The following is an 18,831-nucleotide window of genomic DNA, read 5'->3' on the forward strand; positions in this document are numbered from 1 at the left end:
CACATTATAACATAAATTTATTTCTGAATAAATTGCAACATTAAGAACTACTGTACAGAGAAACTGCATCACACTGTTACAACTCTGTCATATTTGTGCTTTGTAAACATTTATTCTATCACAACAAAAAATTGTATACTGACAACTAACTGTATTTGGTTTAAAAATAAATACACTTTCCCATTTATTAACTCAAACAAAGCACTTTATAATTCTTGGTGCTTTTCATTAGCTCTCAGCCTCAGAAATGCTGAGCATTCAGAGTTGCCACTCATGCTAGTGGGAGTTACAGATGCTCAGCAGTTCTCAGGGGCTGGCCCAGTGACTCCAGTTATGTTCCGTGTTTGCAATAAATTCACTTTTATTTTGACCGTAAAGCGACCTCTCCTGTTCTGTTTATACTGCAGAGTAGATTGAGAATTACTCATGTTATTTAATGTTCCTCATTAGATTTTGTTCATTAACAATTTGTATTTTGTAACAAATGCGTGATGCAATCATGCAAGTTTTGTAATGGTTTTAAAGATAAAACTGAGAATATGGCTCTTTTTCATAAATTATTTAAAACTACTTCAAAATTTTCAAAAATATTTAGTGCAAAAGGATAGGGTTTTTTTTCAAGAAATATTACAGAAGCATATACTGTTATATGGAAAATAAAACCTCTTAAATATTTTTTTTGGGAAAAGCAGGCAGGTATTCTATTCCATGATTTGAGTAGGAGAGATGAAAAGTATTTTCAAAAAAACAAATTGCAAAAGAGCTGTGATGTTGTAAGTCATGTTTATGTTTAAATTCACACCCAGTCTCTTTGGCAGAGTTGAGAGAATGTATTACTAAGTGCATGATATCAACAGATCATCTCAACAGGACAATGGCAGAGTATATCTTATCAAACAATTATAGAAATATTATAGGAATGTGAACTCTCACACATAGTCCAAACAGTTATCTTCAAAATGAACACATATGTCTGCTGAAATTTTAACAAAAATTTTGCTTTTTTCTAAGTTACAAAAATTAACCTTGAGATTTTTAGGACAAGATGGTGCTCTTTTAAGATATGCATTTCTTCACCTCATGAACAATTTATTCAATTACACTAAATTAAAATAGTTATTTTTTTCACTGCTTTTAATTGATATGTAAAATGTTACATAGTGCTTTCAACAGAAGCACTTTAGGTAACAGCTGTACTATCATGATTCCCTTTTGCCAGGCAGGGACACTGAGGCACAGAGGTGAAATGACTCGCCCAAGGTCGCAGGGCTGGGGCAGGACAGGGCTTGAGAACTGCTGCCCTGGCTCACAGAGCTATGTGCAGGAATCTAGCAGGTGTGGCTATACTGAACTGCACTGCTTCCCAGGGAAAAGCAATCAGTCTTTTAAGGATAGTAACTAGGAGACTGGATTTTATTTCTTTGGGAAGGTTGCAGGAGTCAGGAATAGCTATGGAAGAGAAACACATGGGAAGAAACTAAAATGTGTTTTCAGCAGCTTTTTATTGTGTTGTCTAACTGCAAAGGTGTTAAGTGTTCAAAAGCTTTTACCCCTTAGCAGATTATGGGGATTTCAAAAACCCATAAATATTATCTAGGGACAAGGGTGCCTCCAGGCATTCTGAAACACACTCAGCTTCTAACAGTTAAACTGTACAAATATCAGTGTTGTTTTAAAACTGAATGGTAGGCTGTTTTAAAACTGAATGGTAAAATCCCATTTTACCTGACTGATTTAATTAATTTGATGAAAATTGAATATATTAGATAATTAAGCCTTTACTGTGTAGTTAATTAATTCAGGAGGCTAAAAATCCATCCCCTCATAGTACAGTGCATCCTACAGCACAACATGTCAAGAGTCCCTCATGGCACAGAAAGACACAATAAATTCAGATCCACCTTGCTCCTGGGGCAGTTGTGGCACGGACTTGTGCTGTTCTTGTGGAGTTTGTACATTTTGCACATTTTATTCAGTGATGTTCAGAAATCAGAGCATTACACAAACCACTGCTTATTTAAACTGGAATAAACCAGAAGAGCTGAACCAGGAGCTTTGTTAGCCCAGCTCAAGCAGCCAGTCAAACAGGCTGGGTGTGCTCTCTCTGCCCTCCTCGCTGAGCTTGCAGTACTGCACCACGGCTTGGAAGATATCCCCCACCTTCCAGCACTTCCTCTGCACCAGCTGCACCACATCTAGAAACTAAATAAAAACAACACCATGAAATACACTTGGGATTTGGTGAACATTTTCTAAGGTTTTATGGAATGCATAGACACAAACTCTGCTAGCCCACCCTTTATAAATGCACAGCTGCATGAGGGAGTGGACACCATTCAGTGCACCGCAACATCAAAGTTCTTGCTATTTATAAAAACTTAATTTCTCTAGTTCCATAGCTCCCCAAAGACTGATTGGCTCTCATGACATTTTCTAAATTAACTGCTTCTGTCAATTATTTATTTATTGCAATGAAAGTAAAAACAGAAAAAGTCAGTTTGATAAAGGATTGCTATTTGCCATGTTATCAACAACTCATTGTCAAAATAATGGAAGTGAGATTATCCATCTTGAAAAAATATTTTTGCATTACCACTAGCTATATTTTACTTTGTTCAATTTTCTGTACTTCCATATATACATGCCATAGTATTTTAAATATTCAAATAGTACTGGTGAGAGGGAACTCTGTGTAAAATTTTGTTTTTACATTTATCACAGGTGTGTTTTAAACATAGACGGGATCTGTATTTGACTTTTTTTAAAATTTCCTGAGAAACCAGAGGTTAAACATATGTTCTTAAGCAGCTGTAAAAAAAAATCCTGAGTTTTGTCCACTTGGTACTTAATAATGGGCTTCACAGGGTCATCCATCTGGTCCCTTTTTCTTCTGAAGCACATAAATGAAAATCAAAACTTTTCAATTCTTTGAATTTCACAATAATTAGTTTGCTCCTTCTGTTTTTAGTTTTAGAGCACAAAAGAAAAGATTGTGTCTCTAGTTAGTGTAGCTGTTTGCTATTTACATACTGCAGCCTAAACTTTTAATATGTATTTTAATGATATTTAATAGGCACGTGATTTCCAAGAATGCTGTTGTAGGCAGCATGTGCTTCATTATTCTCTAGTGTATTTTTGCAATTGAATTAACTGTTTGCCAAAGCACATGGGTAAAGCTGACAGCTGTTTCTTTAATTAGATGCAATTTGGACTGTTGCTGTTGAATGCATTTTAAATTATGTTTATGATTCCCAAATGCATGTACTCAAGAAATCAAACAATATCTCTGCTACTCAAAATGATCTTCCCATAAGAGACCAAAATACTGATTTGTAATACTTTTTTCATTAATTGACTTAAATACTAACATGTTTTTAAGTCTTAAAGCTTAAGCTTTCGCTGATCTTGGAAATGGGTCTCTTTTTTTGGTCTTTCCTGAATTGCTGTGGTTGGTATTTGGTGGGGTCTACAAAGGAGCCCCAGCTGATCATTCAGAAATAGAAAGAATTTGTACTTCTTGTGGCTATTTTGGACTTCAGTGTTGCTCCTGGCTCTGGTTTGGGCAACACCTCAGGAAGTTTCTCAGTCATCTGTCTCTCCACTCTCTCTGGGAAGAGCCTTCTGCTCTCTAAAGCTGTACCCTCAGCTGAGCAGTTTATGAACAGCCAGGCACGAGTCCAGACTAACCTGAGGCTGCTGTAGTTGGTGTTACAGGCAAGGCAGAACCAGCATAAGGACTGAAAATCTTAAGTCCCAACAATGTCTCACATTAGTAGAGCCAAGTAGGCAAACATTGGTACATGTGATGTCTACACAAAAATGGTTTTTATTTTTATTTTTTTAAACCTTTGCACTTAAACTCCATGTAAGCCACGTGCAGCCTTTCAAATGCAGCCACATAAAGGACTCTGTTAATTCTGCATTGGGCATTAGTATCTAATGTATCATTGATATGAAAAGGTGAACAGATTCATCAAAGTATCATGGTGACATGTTCTAATGCCATAGGCAATCTGCTACATATTTCACATCCTTAAAGTTCTGACACACCTGTCCTCTCATTCCTTTCTCTCATAAACAGTAGTGTTGCCATCTTGCTGTAATTATGATTTTGCATCTGCTTTTAAGCTCAATAACTTCAATAAATCATAACTGTTACAGTTATGTAGACATTAACAATATGCCCAATTCTGTAAAGATTACCTTTTCAATTCTGTTTTCCTGAGATTTCTTAAAATAGATAGTTGGAATTCCAAGTTCAGAAGCAGCAATCCACTGCAGGGTGGCTCGCAGCTCCACGTCAGGGCACTCTGGCTCCAGATCAAAGTTTATCACCAGGAGGTCCTTTTGACAGTTGGCTGTTCCCACTGAAAGCTCAGAAGTACTTTCTGAAAAAATAATCCCACTAGTTACTGTGCAATTGCTTCTGTTATCTTCAAACTGTATGTTTTAATTGATATAGTTCAACTTACCCTCAGTGTTTTCTGTCTGTTCTTTAAGGAAAACCTTTTCTTCTACTAATTCACTTAGAAATAAACAACAACAAAGCTTATTAGTCATACTTAGGAACAGTCTAAAACATTGCTTCATGATGAATAAACTTCTCCCTCAATGCAAGACCTAGAAAACTGCAAGAAAAAGGTTACATAGGATGAAACAATAAAATGCTGAATATATTTCATTATTTAATCTGTGAATCAGGAAAAACTGAATTGCAGCATTTTTCTGTAGCAGGATGAAGTACTTGTGTTAGTTATGTCATATGTTACATTTCACCAGGATCTGTGCATCTTTACAGTTCACAAAATGACAAGCAAATGACATTATGGTAAGACACAGCAAGTCTCATAACCTGGGTGGAAATGCTGAATTTCCAATGTCTGTATTTTACTGTGACAGTTTTCTGATGTCACTGACTTCAGAAGTTCCCATGTTCAGTATGTGATGTCCGGTCTGTAGGTTTGTGCAGTGGGTGTGCCCTGGCTGCATAATAACATTCACCAGCTGGCAGGTTGTACCAGGATCTTTAGGCAGGATGTACTCACACATCTCTTGATAACTGAACTGCATGTTCAGTAGAAACATTCCGAGAAACAACAGGTAAAATTACTGTGGGCCAAATTTTTATTGTTATTATTATTGGAAAGAATGCTATTGGGTTTTTTAAAAAAATGTTTTTAACTGATCCTTATTTGCTTGACTTTCTTTGGTATTACACTAGAGTTTTGATAATATCTGAAGTTATTCAGAGAAGAAGGTTTGATGACAGAAAAGTGATACCACAGAGAACTGTCTTTTAGGGTGGTTGATGGATCTGTGTTCTCAAGAGATCCACCTGACTGGTTTTTCCTGTGATTTTTCACTGTCTGGTGCCCTCACTCTGCACAGACACCTGCATGTGCTATTTTCTGAAGCCATGGGCAGGCACAGCAGCAGGTGCAAAGCAGGGCTTGGCACAGTTTCAGTGGCGTAAATGATTTGCAGTTAAAATTGGACTAAACATCAAGTCTCACTTCAGTGACTACTTACTTAATCATAGGAGAAGATGGCACGTTCTCCTGATAAATTTCCAGGTCCATAATGCCAAGACTGCTAGTTGTACTGCTGTTGCCATTGCTGACAAAGCAAAAGTTTAAGCATTAGTGCCAAGCTGTACTGAACATGTCTCCATACATCTTCTAAAAATTTATTTCTGTACAAAGCAAAGTGGGGAGGAGCTCTGTTCCATAAAATCGATTGTGCTCAGCAAGTGGTTCCCTGAATAAAGCACATTAGGCTGCTTAAAGTAACGAGGCTTTTATTAAAATAGTTCTATCAGGTGCATCAAGTGATGCTGTAAATTGCAGGGAAAAAAAGTGGACTGTCTTCTTGTGAATGGCTTATGCAATGAACACTTGGCCTCAAACAAAAACTGAGTCTACCTGAGTCCTTGAAAAGAAGGATTAGCAGGTACAGAGATGTCCTGCAAGAAACCTGCAAAGATCCAGCTCCCTCTGAACATGGGGAGTTCAGGAGCAAGGCACTGGCTGCCCATCACACACTTACCTGTAGGGTGAGTCCACGCTGGTAACCAGCAGCAGTTTCAGTGTACTACATCATACCCCAAATACTATTTGGGGTCTGATGGAACCCACAGGTACCGGGATGGCCCCTCATTTTTCTGACTACTCTGAAAGACTGAGATTTTAATCAAAGCCAATTGCTCATTGGGACCATAAATACACAGAAGTATTCTCTTTGGCTTCTTCACAAGGATGAAGTAGCACACTTGAGGATATTTGGAAAAAATATCACCAGTTCACTTTATAACATCATTATAAATGTGACAGTGAATGTTTATGCAGATACTGTGATAGTCTCATGGACAGGTTGTGAATTTGCTGGCTGCAAGTCAATTACCATGAACAAATTCTGTGTGGCAAGTCATGATGAACCACTTAATTTTTACTGAAAAACCAACTAATAGTATTTCCCTTACATTAGAGGGATTGATTAGACAGTTCCTTTCCCAATCAGTGTGTTGAGACAATGTGAGACATTGTCAGCATGCCATGCATTCAGACTTGCTGTAGCAATTTCTGTTCCAGTGCAGAGCTGAAAGGCACAATACTTCAGCTCTCTCAGACCAAGGACTTTGTTAAAGGTTGATACTGTAATAACAGGATGAATGTTCAGCTGCACTGACAGCCATGTTTTGTTCAGTAATTTCAGCCAGCCACCAGTGCTCTCTGACATAGACTTTCTTTTCCCTGCTTCATTACCATAATGTCTTCCCTCCTTGTCATCTTAATACTTAAGAGAAAGATGTAATTACTTGATAATATTTTACCACATAGTCTAAGAGCATGTTAAGGAAAAACCTTACTCAATTTGATGCTATGAAAGGGCTGAAGTCAAACTACCACCGCTCTATATAAACTCCAAGGACTAAATAACATTTTCAAATGTTTGTCCTGAGTTGAATTGGAACAAAATCAGGTCATAGTAGTAGGAGCTCTTGAATTTATGTCTACTCAGGGAAAAGTTAATCATCCTCTATTAATTTGCACCCCTGTGCCAGTCTAATCAGATCAGGGCTCAATTTTTGTTCTCAGTGCATAGATTTCTGCTGGGAATGGCAGTCTTGTCAATCTTGGCTAAAGAGGTGCCAAAATAAACATTAGGCAAACAACAGCAAATAAATTAAAAGAAAAACTATAGCAATTAACTTGTCCAATGGCCTTTTTGCTGTAGGTCTGAGACACTTTAGTGATGCCAGGAGGTTTTTTCTTTGTCTGAATTGAGCTACTCACCAATAGCAAGAAGACCTGGCTGAGAATCAGAACATGGGAAATTTTTTTCTCTTATTAAAAAATAAAGAGAGAAAGTCTGCCATTAGACATTCTTTACAGTATTCTGAGTAAACCTCGAGCTGTTGCCTCTCACTGCTGATGCAGGGTAGGCTTGGTGGGCAGAGCACGGAGTGCAGGGGGAAGGGACAACGTGGGTACCTCAGGGAGCGCTCGCTGAGCTGCAGGTAGCTGCTGGTGTCATCAGGGTTGTCCTCATCGTTGGCCAGCTGGGACCAGCTGCCAGTGCTCTCTTCACTGCTGCTGAGATGGGCTGGAAATTCTTCAGCTGTTTTGGTCTCTCCTATGATTTCAGCATCCGATCTGCTCTGAGGACTGCTGCTGGCAGGGTGATAGGGAAGGCACATTGATACTGTAATACAGGCAAACCAACTGGTGCCACCAATCTGCAGGCAATGCTGCTCATTAAAGTCAACGAAGCTGCAGAATTATAGACATGCAAAAGATTGGGCAAGCTTATAATTTATACATAGAGTCCAGCAGAATATCTGGCCTGAGATGCTCTTAAAAAAGGACTTTCTTATGACTGCTATAAATAAACACAAACCCTAGATTTAAGTATGCATAGCTTCTACAGAAAGATTTAGCATGTATAAAAAACCTGATCACTGTAAAGGTTTATTGCTTAATGCACTTCAGTCAATCAGTGGTTGAAATATGTGGTATATGTTACTGCAGAATGACAGGATTTCTTGGAAATATATATTGCTGCTAAATCCCTGTCATGCAACGGGTGAATAAAGTTCTTGACAGGGTTTTCTACTTTATTAAAATTGTAGATCTGAAAGAAGTGAAAGTAGGAAGGTATTGTGAATCAGTAATGACTCTGAGTCTGCCATGTCCTTAGGATCTTCACTCCTCAGGTTGGGAAGGACAAAATATTGCAACAGTCAGAAATCAGATTGAAGATGGAGCCCAGACTGAGTTTAGAAAGTGCAGGGTAAAGGGAAAAAGGCTTTAATTCTGCACACTTGACATATGTCACACATGTGTGTATGCAATATATATGTACACATGCTCCCAACAGACACAGAAACAAAAAAAGAAACTCTATTTTTGCTCAATTTTTAGAGCTACAAAGAAAAATAATAAATCCCTCCAATAATTATATCACTGTAGTGCCAGAATAACAAGTAAAGCGAAACTGTAGTTTTATTATATTCACTGGATAGTCAGCATTTGCAATTTAGGGATGAAAGCAAGGTTATGTTATGTTCTGTACTGATAACCCTCTGCAGGATCTCTCTAGAGAAGCTCTTGCCTTCAGACCTTTACCTGTAGTTGTGGTTAAGGCATCTGCCTTCAGGTAAAGCAGGAGATCATACCAGAAATCTACTGCTCCTCAGTAATCACCTTGATTAGGCATACACTGAGACAATATCATTGTGGTATCTCTTTTTGCCAGCTCTCAGTCTCAGAGGTTGCTGCATTAATGCTGGATGACAGAGAGATGCAGCCTGTGCAGGGAGAATGGGATTTGCTTGCCTGGGGCTCTGCTCCCCTGGCAGTCAGCTCTGCCAAACCCCTGTGCCCGCCACCCCGAGCCTTGTGCCCAGGCCTCTGCCCCTGCCCTTTCTGAGCAGCCAGGCCACAGGGCAGGGGTGTTACTCAGCTTCTTAGCACAGGACAGGCAGCTCCTGATACCTGGCTCAAAACACAAGAGATTTGTGTGGGTGATGTTTTCTTGGCATTTTGGATTTTGATTCATTATGCAATTACATCTCACACCAGTGATGCTTTGCACTGACAGTTCCCCACTTGTGAACAGTCACTTGGAACAGTTTCTGTGTAACTGTGGCTCTATTGCACTGCCTACATACAAGAAACAGCTTTTTTTCGTTGCTGAAGGTCTTCATGGCTTTTTTTCCCCCTAATTTACTCTATGCTTGATATTTTGCCTGGAGTCCTATGTGCCTGTATCTGAACTAGCAAGTAATTTCATGCAGTAGGAGTGCATCAGAGCAATTTCTACTGATGCTTTTATAGCTACATTATATTTATTTTTAGGTTTTCACTTCAGCCTAGACTTAGTCCAGACAGCCATGCCACAAATGGTTCAGATCTGTGTAAAGAACCACTGGAAGCTTTTCCTTCCCAGCAAGGATAGGAGCACATCTGGACAGCACTTGGGCAGCTTCTATTTGAGATTGCTTTGGAAAAACTCTGCATTTCATGCTGCAAATGAGGCCAATGGACAGAAATGGAGGCAAGCTGAACCAGAACTGCAGAGCATTGCTGAGCCAAGCTGCTCAGGCAGATGTAGCCTCTGCTTAGCAATTCTACCCTACCAATCCTATTGCTTTAACCATGTCATAGCCATGTTGAGAACTCTGCTTCAAAGGCAGAGGAAAAGATGAAAGGGCTCGTAAACTGCAAAAATAACTTCATTTTCAAGCAGTCAAGATTCCAAATAGGTGGATTTCTAAATTTATCTTACTAAAAGCAGGTTGCATTTTAAGGAGGAGGAAGGTTAGTGCAGGAGAGTCAGTATGAAAGACTAGTGACACCATGGTAATTATCCACCTAATTGCTGCCATACACAGGGAAGTGCTTACAATCTATCTACTTGCTCACTTCAAGCAGAGCTTTGTCAAATGCTGAAACACAGCACTGCCTAGAATAAAATGAGCTACAAAATGGTTTCTAACACCAGCACCTGCACTTTTTCTGCTACTCTGACATAATGAGATGCTGCAGCGCTCCAGTGGGCAGTTTAGAGCCCACTAAAGTAACAGATACAATGAAGTACTGTGATAAAGAGACAACACCCTGAGAGAGAGCATTTCCTTCACCTCAGAGCACCCACAGCAATATCCTGCATTTGCACTGCACTCTCATGCTGGCTCACACTTTACCTTAACAAAAGTAAGCTGCAGATTTCCTTACAAAAGGAGTACAGCTGTAAGGAGAGGGTGGTAAACTGTGATGTAAACTACATGAAACAACATTAAAATAAAATGCTCTTTTCCCATCTAAATTCTACCAGAGAAATTTTGAACTAAGAGGTGAGGGCAACTTTCATTCTTCTTTTTCCTTCACTAAAGAATTTTTACTACTTGTAGCTCCAGGCTGTAAACACAAAGTTAAACCTTAAGCTCTCAGAAGTCTGGTCTTGTTTCCAGGTACACAAAATATTACTTGCAACAAGCATAGCAGAGAACTACAGGTCAAATCCTATTGCATGTTATACACTAGCACTGATTTTTATTTATCTATTTTTTAGTTCAGATACCAGCCTGCGCTAAATAAAAGTTTAAACTTGGTCCATCTTTCCTGCCTTATGGGAGACATAAATGTCTGTAGAGAGAGAATTTGTCTGTGCAGTATTGGATTTAAATCTTAATACCATAATGTCATAGTCAATATAAGTTTTCTCCAGAAAGTATCACTGTGACACATGAATGGGTGATTTTATGCCAAAAGAAACCTGTAGTCAAAACTTACCCTGCTTATTTCTTTAAAAGTACCACTCTTATCTTCTTCCTTTATCAAAATAACTTTTACTGGGAAAATAAACCAAAGACCAAAGCAATGTGCTGATTTGCTGTTTTGTCACTTACCTACTTACTGGGGAACTGGAAACCATGTGTTTCCCATCCAAAGCTTCTGGAGGCTTTTCTTTGCTTTGATGCCCCTTTCCAGATGGGCCACATGAAGTCAAGGACTCTGAGTCTTTATCTGGCTCATCTCGTTGATCAGTTTCTATCTGAATTAAAGGCACTTCCCTGAGCTGTCCTGCAGGGAGGCTTCCAGGGCTCTTCACATGCTCTTTTTTCTCATCCAAATTTACTTCCTCCATTTTGGGTTTGGGCTGTATCTGGGTTGTGCTTTGGGAATGTTTGCTTTCCAGCACGTGTTCTCGGCTCGTATAATCAAAGGAATCCTGCTGGACAACAATTAAACTTTTACCACTTTCAACAATATTTGCAGCCAGTCTTTTCGCATATTGTTCCACATGTGGTGGAGAATCACTGTAAAACTGGTCTGCCTCTGTAGCCTCTGCCTCATCTGCGATGATTTTGTTCTTGCGCATCAGCGACTCGATGGAGCTGGCCCAGGTCTCGTGGATCAGCATGTCTGTGATCTGGTCAGTCTTGCCTCTCTGGTACAGGCACGAGTCAGACTTGCAGAGCCCTGCAGAAGCCACAGTACTGACGGGCTGGACACTCAGGGAATCCTGGCGGTGGTGGGCGAACCCATCCAAGGAATTTGCTTTAATTGGGACGTTCACTGTAAGCCTGGAGCCTGAGGATCGACTGTCGGGCATTGACGACTGCCTGAAGCAGAAGGGTGACCGCAGAGAGGGTGCCAGCAAACTGCCACACCAGTCCTTTGAATTCCGAGAGCATGATGCATTGTCTTTATTTTCCTTTTCGATTTCTCTTAGCATATACCTATAAAACTCTTCTGTTATACTTTCTGTGCTGGACTGTTTGGATGGGCAACTTGGTCTTACATTAAGATGGCCATTTTTCTTGGCTACCTGTTGCAAGGCAGAAGTTAAGATATTGTTTGCATTTTTTCCTGCGTAATAATCCAGTAATAAGTCAAAACCTCTTCCTTCATTTTCCATCTGGTTCACCATAAATCTTGAAAATTCATCTGTAATGCTTTCACAACTAGACTGCTTTGAGACAGAACTTGTCTGGCTCAGAGAGTGACCAAAGCTGCTCATGAGGCCTAGGGTATTGAAAGAGGCTTTGGAATCTGAGTCCTCCTCTGGTATGCTCTCACAGCTCGAGGCCTTGGCTCGGCTCCACCTTTCACAGTGCAGTCTGTTCCTGGGATGGTTTGGACCTTGCCAGATGCTGTCAACCATGGAGAGTTCAGTGAGGTTCATGATCTTGGCAGCCACTTCATTCGCGAAGAGATTGACTGAATCTGGTGTGTCCTCAAGGTTTATAGATTCATCTACTACCCGATTCATCAATTTTTCCTTTAGTTCAGGATGCTCATCTGTTTTTCTTTTGATCTCACTAAGCCGAGGTGCCCTGTGCTTCCGAACTACAGAACCATTGGTATGGGTTTCCTTCTTCCTTTTCATGGTTCTGCATGATAAACTCTGGGTCACCAGATATTCATTGCCTCTCTTCCATGCACAGAACCAGGGTTGCTTGCCATTTGAATTTTCTAGACAAATGGCAGCTATTTCTGTTGCCATAGAGACAACTGTTTCTGCCAATTCTTCCGCAAAGTCTGTTATACAATATTTGTCCCTTGAATTCTTCACCTGTAGCACAGGCTGAGAAGGAAGCAACACATGGTTTCCTAACAAAGACAAGCTAAGTTGAACATCATTATTTAGCACCGAATCACATTTAATCTTGGCTTGGTTTTCTGTATTTATGGTGGCACTGGAAGACAGCTGTTCTTGAACACCGTGCCTGCATTCACTGTTTGCAAGGGTATTTTCTCTGTCTGAAAATGATCTATAGTCTTTCTTCTGATGATGGTTGTTACTCTGATTTGGGGATTTGTAACAGTCTCGCGCAGTTCTTTTCAGGTATCTCTTCTTGGGAGATGTTTTTGCACCAAGTATGTTATGCCCTGTATCTCCACTTGGTTCTGAATTCAGTGTGGAACCTTCATTGCTATTTACATCCTTGATATCACTCTTGCAAGTGCTTGTGACCTTTTCAAGATCTTTGCTGGTACTGGTGCTGTAGGATGTACCAAATGGCTTAGCAGCAGAGTGATCAAGGGGGCTGTGAGAAGTTTCACATGCTGTTACCAGTGTTGGCCATCCTTCTGCTCTTGTTACTTTCTCTGATTTTGTGCCTTCGGAAAAGAGAGGAGAACACTCTTCAAGTTGCCTTATGTTGTTCATCTTCTTGCAAGTGAAATTTATTATATTAAAAAGCAACTCATTTGCAGTCTCTGTGAAAATGTCTTGTGTACTTGAGCCATCCTCTGAATGGGCTTGTAGCTGTCTCTTCTTCCTAACCTCTTCCATAGAATGTCGTAGAATAATATTGGATAAGTTTTGTGCAAGTTCATCCCGGATTACTCCATCAGCACGTGGAATATGTGGTCTTGCTGCTGTTTCAATAATTTTCCTGTTCATGGATTCCATAAAATGCCCTACATTTTTGTATGTGTTGGGTTTTGTCAAAATTATGGATGCCTCTTTGAGAAGCGCCTCGGCAATGCTCTCATTCAGCTTCTCCACGCTGCTTCCTACAGCTAAGCTGCAATGCAGGGTAATGGCTGCAGAGGCCTGAGCAGCAGACAGAAGTCCACTGGAAGCTGCAGGGTACTTGTCCTCCTTTGTTTCCCCCAGGCCACAGATGGCTACAGCACTTGCCACTTGAGTCATGCCACAGAGTGCAGATGGGAAGGAGTATTCCGTGCCAGCACAGTCAAGGAGCTGTGAGGGTGCTGTGTGCACCTCTTCATCAGCAGCCACTCCACTTCTTGAGTCTATGGCTTCCTGCTCCCGGCGGAACTTTTCTGCAGCCTGGGGACTGGAAATGGTTCCAATGACAGTGGCTGCGCAAGCCAGAGCCACTTCCAGTGCACTTTGGTCATGTCCATTTGAATGTTCTTCCTCAAGGTAATCTGAAACTTCAGCAGAGCTTTCTGCCTCAGCCCAGTGGCTCAGGCTGGGGAAGGCAGACCCTGGCCAGTCAGGTACATTCTCAGAGCTGTCTGGACTTTGCACTATGACAATCTTTGGGAGTTCATTCCATGATCGGGAAGCAGATGCATCTTCTGACTTACAGGAGCTTCCTACAGAGATGCTGACTGCAGCCTCCTCACTGAAACTGGGTCGAGACTGTGACAGTCTAATGAATGCATCCTGCAGAACAGATTCTGCTAAATTTGTGGCGTACTGGCCTGTGGTTGCCTGCTCATTCTGGGAGGGAAGATCAGTTTTCCTGATCCCTGCACAATCTTCCCCGTCTGCCTTGCTGCTGTGTTTTGTTGTGGGGTCACCCCAAGGCTCCAGCTCCTCTTTAGCCATTTTGGTTACAGATACATCTTCTAACATAAGTGCTGAGTTTTCAACCCCACTAGTCAAATTAGTAGTACTAAATGATGAAGTACCTTTTTCAGCTAATTCCTTCTGCCACAGTATTTCCTGGTCTGACTTATCTTCAGGTTGTGAGATGCCATCTTCAGCCACAACATTCACAGTTTCAGAGACTTGAGCAGCTGCATTATCTTTATTAATGCAGTTCCCTTCAAGAATGAATGGCAACCTGGCTTTTCTATAGTGAATGTTTTCAAATCCCTTTCCTTTATTTTTTTTGACATCTGAAGATGCTTCTGAAACATTTAATTTTTCATGACCTGTTGAGAAAAATAAAAAATTAGTTTTTGGAGAGTAACTTGTGACTTCTAAAAGAAAAGAGCTGTACAACTTTGTAGTCCATTACTGCTCTGTAAAAGTACTGCACAGCCATCTACCTTGTCTTTGAACAAAACTTAAATATGAATGGCTGTCCATTTTCTAAATTACATATGCATGAATTAACATCAAGTGCAATTTCTGTGAGCATTGCTATAGCTGTTTTGCAGTCTGAGCAACAGCATAATTATGCTCAGTCCCCCTGCTTTTACCAGCTTTATATTCATCAGCCTCGTTGTCATCCTCGAGGTGCTCGGAGGCCGTGAGGAAATCTTCTTCTATTGAGGACACAGAGCAGTTTGTGTCATCCTCAGGCTTTAGGACACGAGTTTCTGTCTGCAGCTGCCTCTCCTGAACGAGCTCAAGTCCAATCAGAAACTTGTTTATTTCAAAAATGATGCAGCTTGCGCTGTTCCTCCTGTCCCCCCTCGCACACTGAACCAAGCAGACATCTGCCAGCCAAGGACACTAGAGGGGAAAAGAATCTCAGTTATTCAATTAAAAAATAACACTTATTTTAAGCTTCCCTCTCTATAAATACCTCGGGAATGTTCTGTTGCAAAGATGCCATACGATTTGTCATTTCAATGTTAGTAACAGTGTGCAGTTACACGTATGCCAAAATAAGATTCCTTGGACTGACAGCTTTTGTTATACAAGTGTTTTAGTAGAGAAGCCAGCTGTATCACAGGGGATTGTTTGTTTTCAATCAACTTGTTGTTTTAATGACAGATAATTATTTGGTGTTAGCCATCTGACATGCTGTTATTAATGGCCTCACACTACCTCTATTACCTCTCTGGAGGGAATTGTTTGTGGACATGAATTCCTTTTCAGGGTCACTTCTGTTGCAATGCTTGTTTGAAGACAGCCCTGTAAATACTGGCTGATAAGACTGTGAAGGGCAGGTCACCTTTAGATGTTCCAACATTTTTAAATAGTGTTTTATTTTGTTTCTTTGCTGTTCTCCCTCTTTATCCAAAGCCCCATTATTTCAGGCCAACACAACCTTCCACTAGAAAGGGGGATCCAGTGCACAATGTGCTCAGCCTTTATATAAAACTGCCTTCTCTAGAGAAGCTGTACAATTAAGTTGAATGCTGGACAGAAACTGAGAGGAAGGAACTCTTGTTATCCTCATTTTACTGATATGAAAACAGTTGGACATTTATACAACAGAGCTGAGTCGATGTCTCTGCATGGGACCATGCTTGTTGTATGGATGCATCCTGAACCAAAGCCAAGCTTCTGCAGCTTGTAATGCTTTGAACTCAGGCTCCCAGGAAAGAGCCAGCTTGGGTGGCACCAACTTTGGACTGGATTCAGGCAGAAGTTTTAGGCTGTGCAAAAGACGCCCTGGACCCCCTGGGCATTTGCACAGTAGCTAACATAGGAAGTGACCCCATCCTGGACCTTTTGTCTTTGACTGTGAATGCAAACCAATCATCTACTAATAAAGAGAGTGGGATGAGTGTTATGCTAGATTAACATGTTTATTAGCTTGCTCTTCCTTTCCACCTAAAAAATGTGTCTGAAAAGAAAACCAGATAACTTAGTGTGCTAAAACAGAAAAGATAAATTAGATAGCTGCTATGAACTGAACCAGGCTTGAGCATAAAGTGTATTGTGAAAAGTGCTATGAAAAAGAGATGCAGCTTTAGATAAGACATTCCCCTGCTTTTTCCCCAATCCACATTTTGTGGGGTTGTACTTGTGAAAATGGCTTGAGGGAGAGGGGCATAAAAATCCTTTTATGAAAACTCTTCCAGTCACCTTACAAATTAATTTCTCTGAAAGCCAAGCAATAAGATGACTGTGGCATATTTGGCCAATAAATCTCATCTAGTCTCAATGCAAAGCTTTACTCGACAGAAATTTATTTAGTTCCTGTTTGTCTCTTGACTCCACTCTCTGTGAGAGGGCTGCCAGTCTCAGTGTCTGTAGGCTTGTGGAAACTAGGGGTGACTTGGGTATTTCAGTTACCTTGTTTGGGTCTCAGACCACCCCTGTGTGGATTGCAACATCTTGGGATGTGGGGTTTGGAGCTCCATTGCTCCCACTGAAGCCTTGTGCTTGTATTTGTTAAACATTTTTAAACTCAGCCATTAGTCATGAGTGGCAAGAAAGCTCAATAACCAGGTAATTGCTCTCTTTAACAATCAGCTTATTGGTAAACTATGAAATTCAGTGATCTTTGCAATACAGCTGTCACAGGGTCTGCTTCAGGAAGGCTTTTGTACACAAGGTAATTTCAGTGAAAGAAAGTTCCCTTATTTTCTTATCTGCAGCAGACAAACCTGGCAATACCTGTTCACGTTTTAAATTGGTGAGAGAGCTTCGTACTCCAGGCTAACTCTGGAGTTTTAATGAAGCTGAGAGGTGAAGATGGATTGGGAATGAAAGTGGGAAGTGGCAAGACCACTGGAAAGGCCAGTGCCCTGGCCCAGCTCTATGCACAGAAGTGTTACCTCTTTCCCCCTCTGCTGCCCTTCGGCTACTCTTGAAATCTGGCCTTACAAATCAGTCATCTCTGCCAGCAGTGCCTGCCTCCCCTGAAGGATCAAGTGGTAATGTGGCTTAAAGCATTAGCAGCTGCAACCCAGATCTGCAGGATCCAGGGGGAATAGCAGGATCTCTCAGCTATCTTTGTGTACCTGGTGTGCATCCCCCTGCTGTGCACACACCTAAATCTGTCTGACAGAGGCTGTTTGTTTGTTTGTATGTTCGCAAACTTCCACTCATCTCAAACTGATCTCAGGTCTTTGCTTTCAGGTTCCTTTTTCCCATTTTCCAAATTCCACCCTTCACAGGCATGATGTGATCTTAAAGCTGAGTTTGGCTCCTACCTGGGGGACCTCATAATCGGCCTGGAGGTTTCCTGCTGTTAATCCACTGAGCAGGACAATTTCATTTTCCTTCGGTGGCTGTACGTTCATCGAACTGATCAGTTTGGGGAGACTGGGTGAGACGCTGATCAGCTTCTGTAGAATGAAACAGAGTTTGCTCTCAGGTAAATATTAAAATGAAATATCACTTCTAGGAATCCTTTTAGAAAGCTCACTTGGAAGTATTGCTTCAAGTAGATGAAGAATAGAACTGGCAGCATTAAAATGCACACTCTTTCTTTTGAGACACCGGACAAGACAAGGATGATAGTATAAACTTTTGCTCAAGTGTCCAGTAGGACAATCTGCCATCCCTCACATTGTCACATGGTAAACAGCTTGATTGGATTGGTGCATCTAAATACTTCCTGTTACATGTCAGTTCCTCAGACTGTGAAAACAGTGTCTCTCTCATGGTCTGAAACACAAAAGCTTCAGTAGGTATGGTAATGAGAACAGGACAAATCTCCCTGTTTTCCTCCATTCATATGACTAGCAAGAAACCAGAGGAAGTTACCTGGAAATTGCCAACCAAATTGATGCAATGCTAAACATGGAACAGCAAAAATATTGGAGATACATGAAATGAGCCTTTCTTTGCTGTTACACTGCATAACTCCATCACCTTCCATTTGTAATGACACAGTCCCTCCCTATGTGTTATGTGTTAGAGGCAAAGCAGGAACAGTCACAGCATCAGTGATGCTACACAGGAGATCTGTATTGCCCCAGCACGAGCAGGAGACATTTGTGCTCCTCTGTGTATGAAGGCCAGGGTAAAAAGGCAATACCTGCTCTGAGAGTGCAGTTGTCTCTGCCAAGGACCTTGGTGTCCTTGTTCTGTGAGCAGAGAACCAAGGCTGACTCCTTGGAGCAGGAGCAGAGTAAACACCACCTCCATTTTCTGCACCACCACGGCCCATGTGTTAGTGCAGAATGTGTGGCAAAAGCCCTTCAGGGAGTGCAGATTTGGGCACCCAGCCATCTGCTTTAGTTACTAACCAAGGCAACAATACTTCATTTTTTTTTTCCTTTTCATCTTCAAAATATTAAGCTTGCAGTACTGTTATTTCTCCTTGGATTGAATTAGATATAATAAAACATTCTGGCTTAGAAAAGCAAAATCAATATTGGGAAACAGTTCACTTTTCAGGGGAATGATCTTCAGATGAGACTAAGTATTTTAATGTGACATAACTGAATCCAGTGCTTCAATTCAGTCTGATGTTTCACTGTAGCGTAAAAA

At 40.9% G+C, this 18,831-nt stretch overlaps 1 protein-coding gene across 1 annotated transcript in view; it reads right to left on the reverse strand.

Moving 5' to 3' along the window:
- The window catches only part of SPHKAP (SPHK1 interactor, AKAP domain containing), a 63,226-nt gene continuing 44,395 nt past the window's right edge, over nt 1–18,831 (reverse strand). Inside the window, exons 6-13 of the mRNA XM_014308513.2 lie at nt 17,547–17,681; nt 14,913–15,168; nt 10,910–14,642; nt 7,491–7,670; nt 5,530–5,616; nt 4,473–4,525; nt 4,204–4,388; nt 1–2,202 (exon numbers count right to left, since the gene is read on the reverse strand). Of these exons, the coding sequence (XP_014163988.1) occupies nt 2,059–2,202; nt 4,204–4,388; nt 4,473–4,525; nt 5,530–5,616; nt 7,491–7,670; nt 10,910–14,642; nt 14,913–15,168; nt 17,547–17,681 (4,773 nt within the window). The 3' untranslated portion in view covers nt 1–2,058. The remainder of the gene's footprint in view (nt 2,203–4,203; nt 4,389–4,472; nt 4,526–5,529; nt 5,617–7,490; nt 7,671–10,909; nt 14,643–14,912; nt 15,169–17,546; nt 17,682–18,831) is intronic.

Source organism: Geospiza fortis, unplaced genomic scaffold, assembly GCF_000277835.1.
Source record: "Geospiza fortis unplaced genomic scaffold, GeoFor_1.0 scaffold318, whole genome shotgun sequence".
NCBI classification, from domain to species: domain Eukaryota; kingdom Metazoa; phylum Chordata; class Aves; order Passeriformes; family Thraupidae; genus Geospiza; species Geospiza fortis.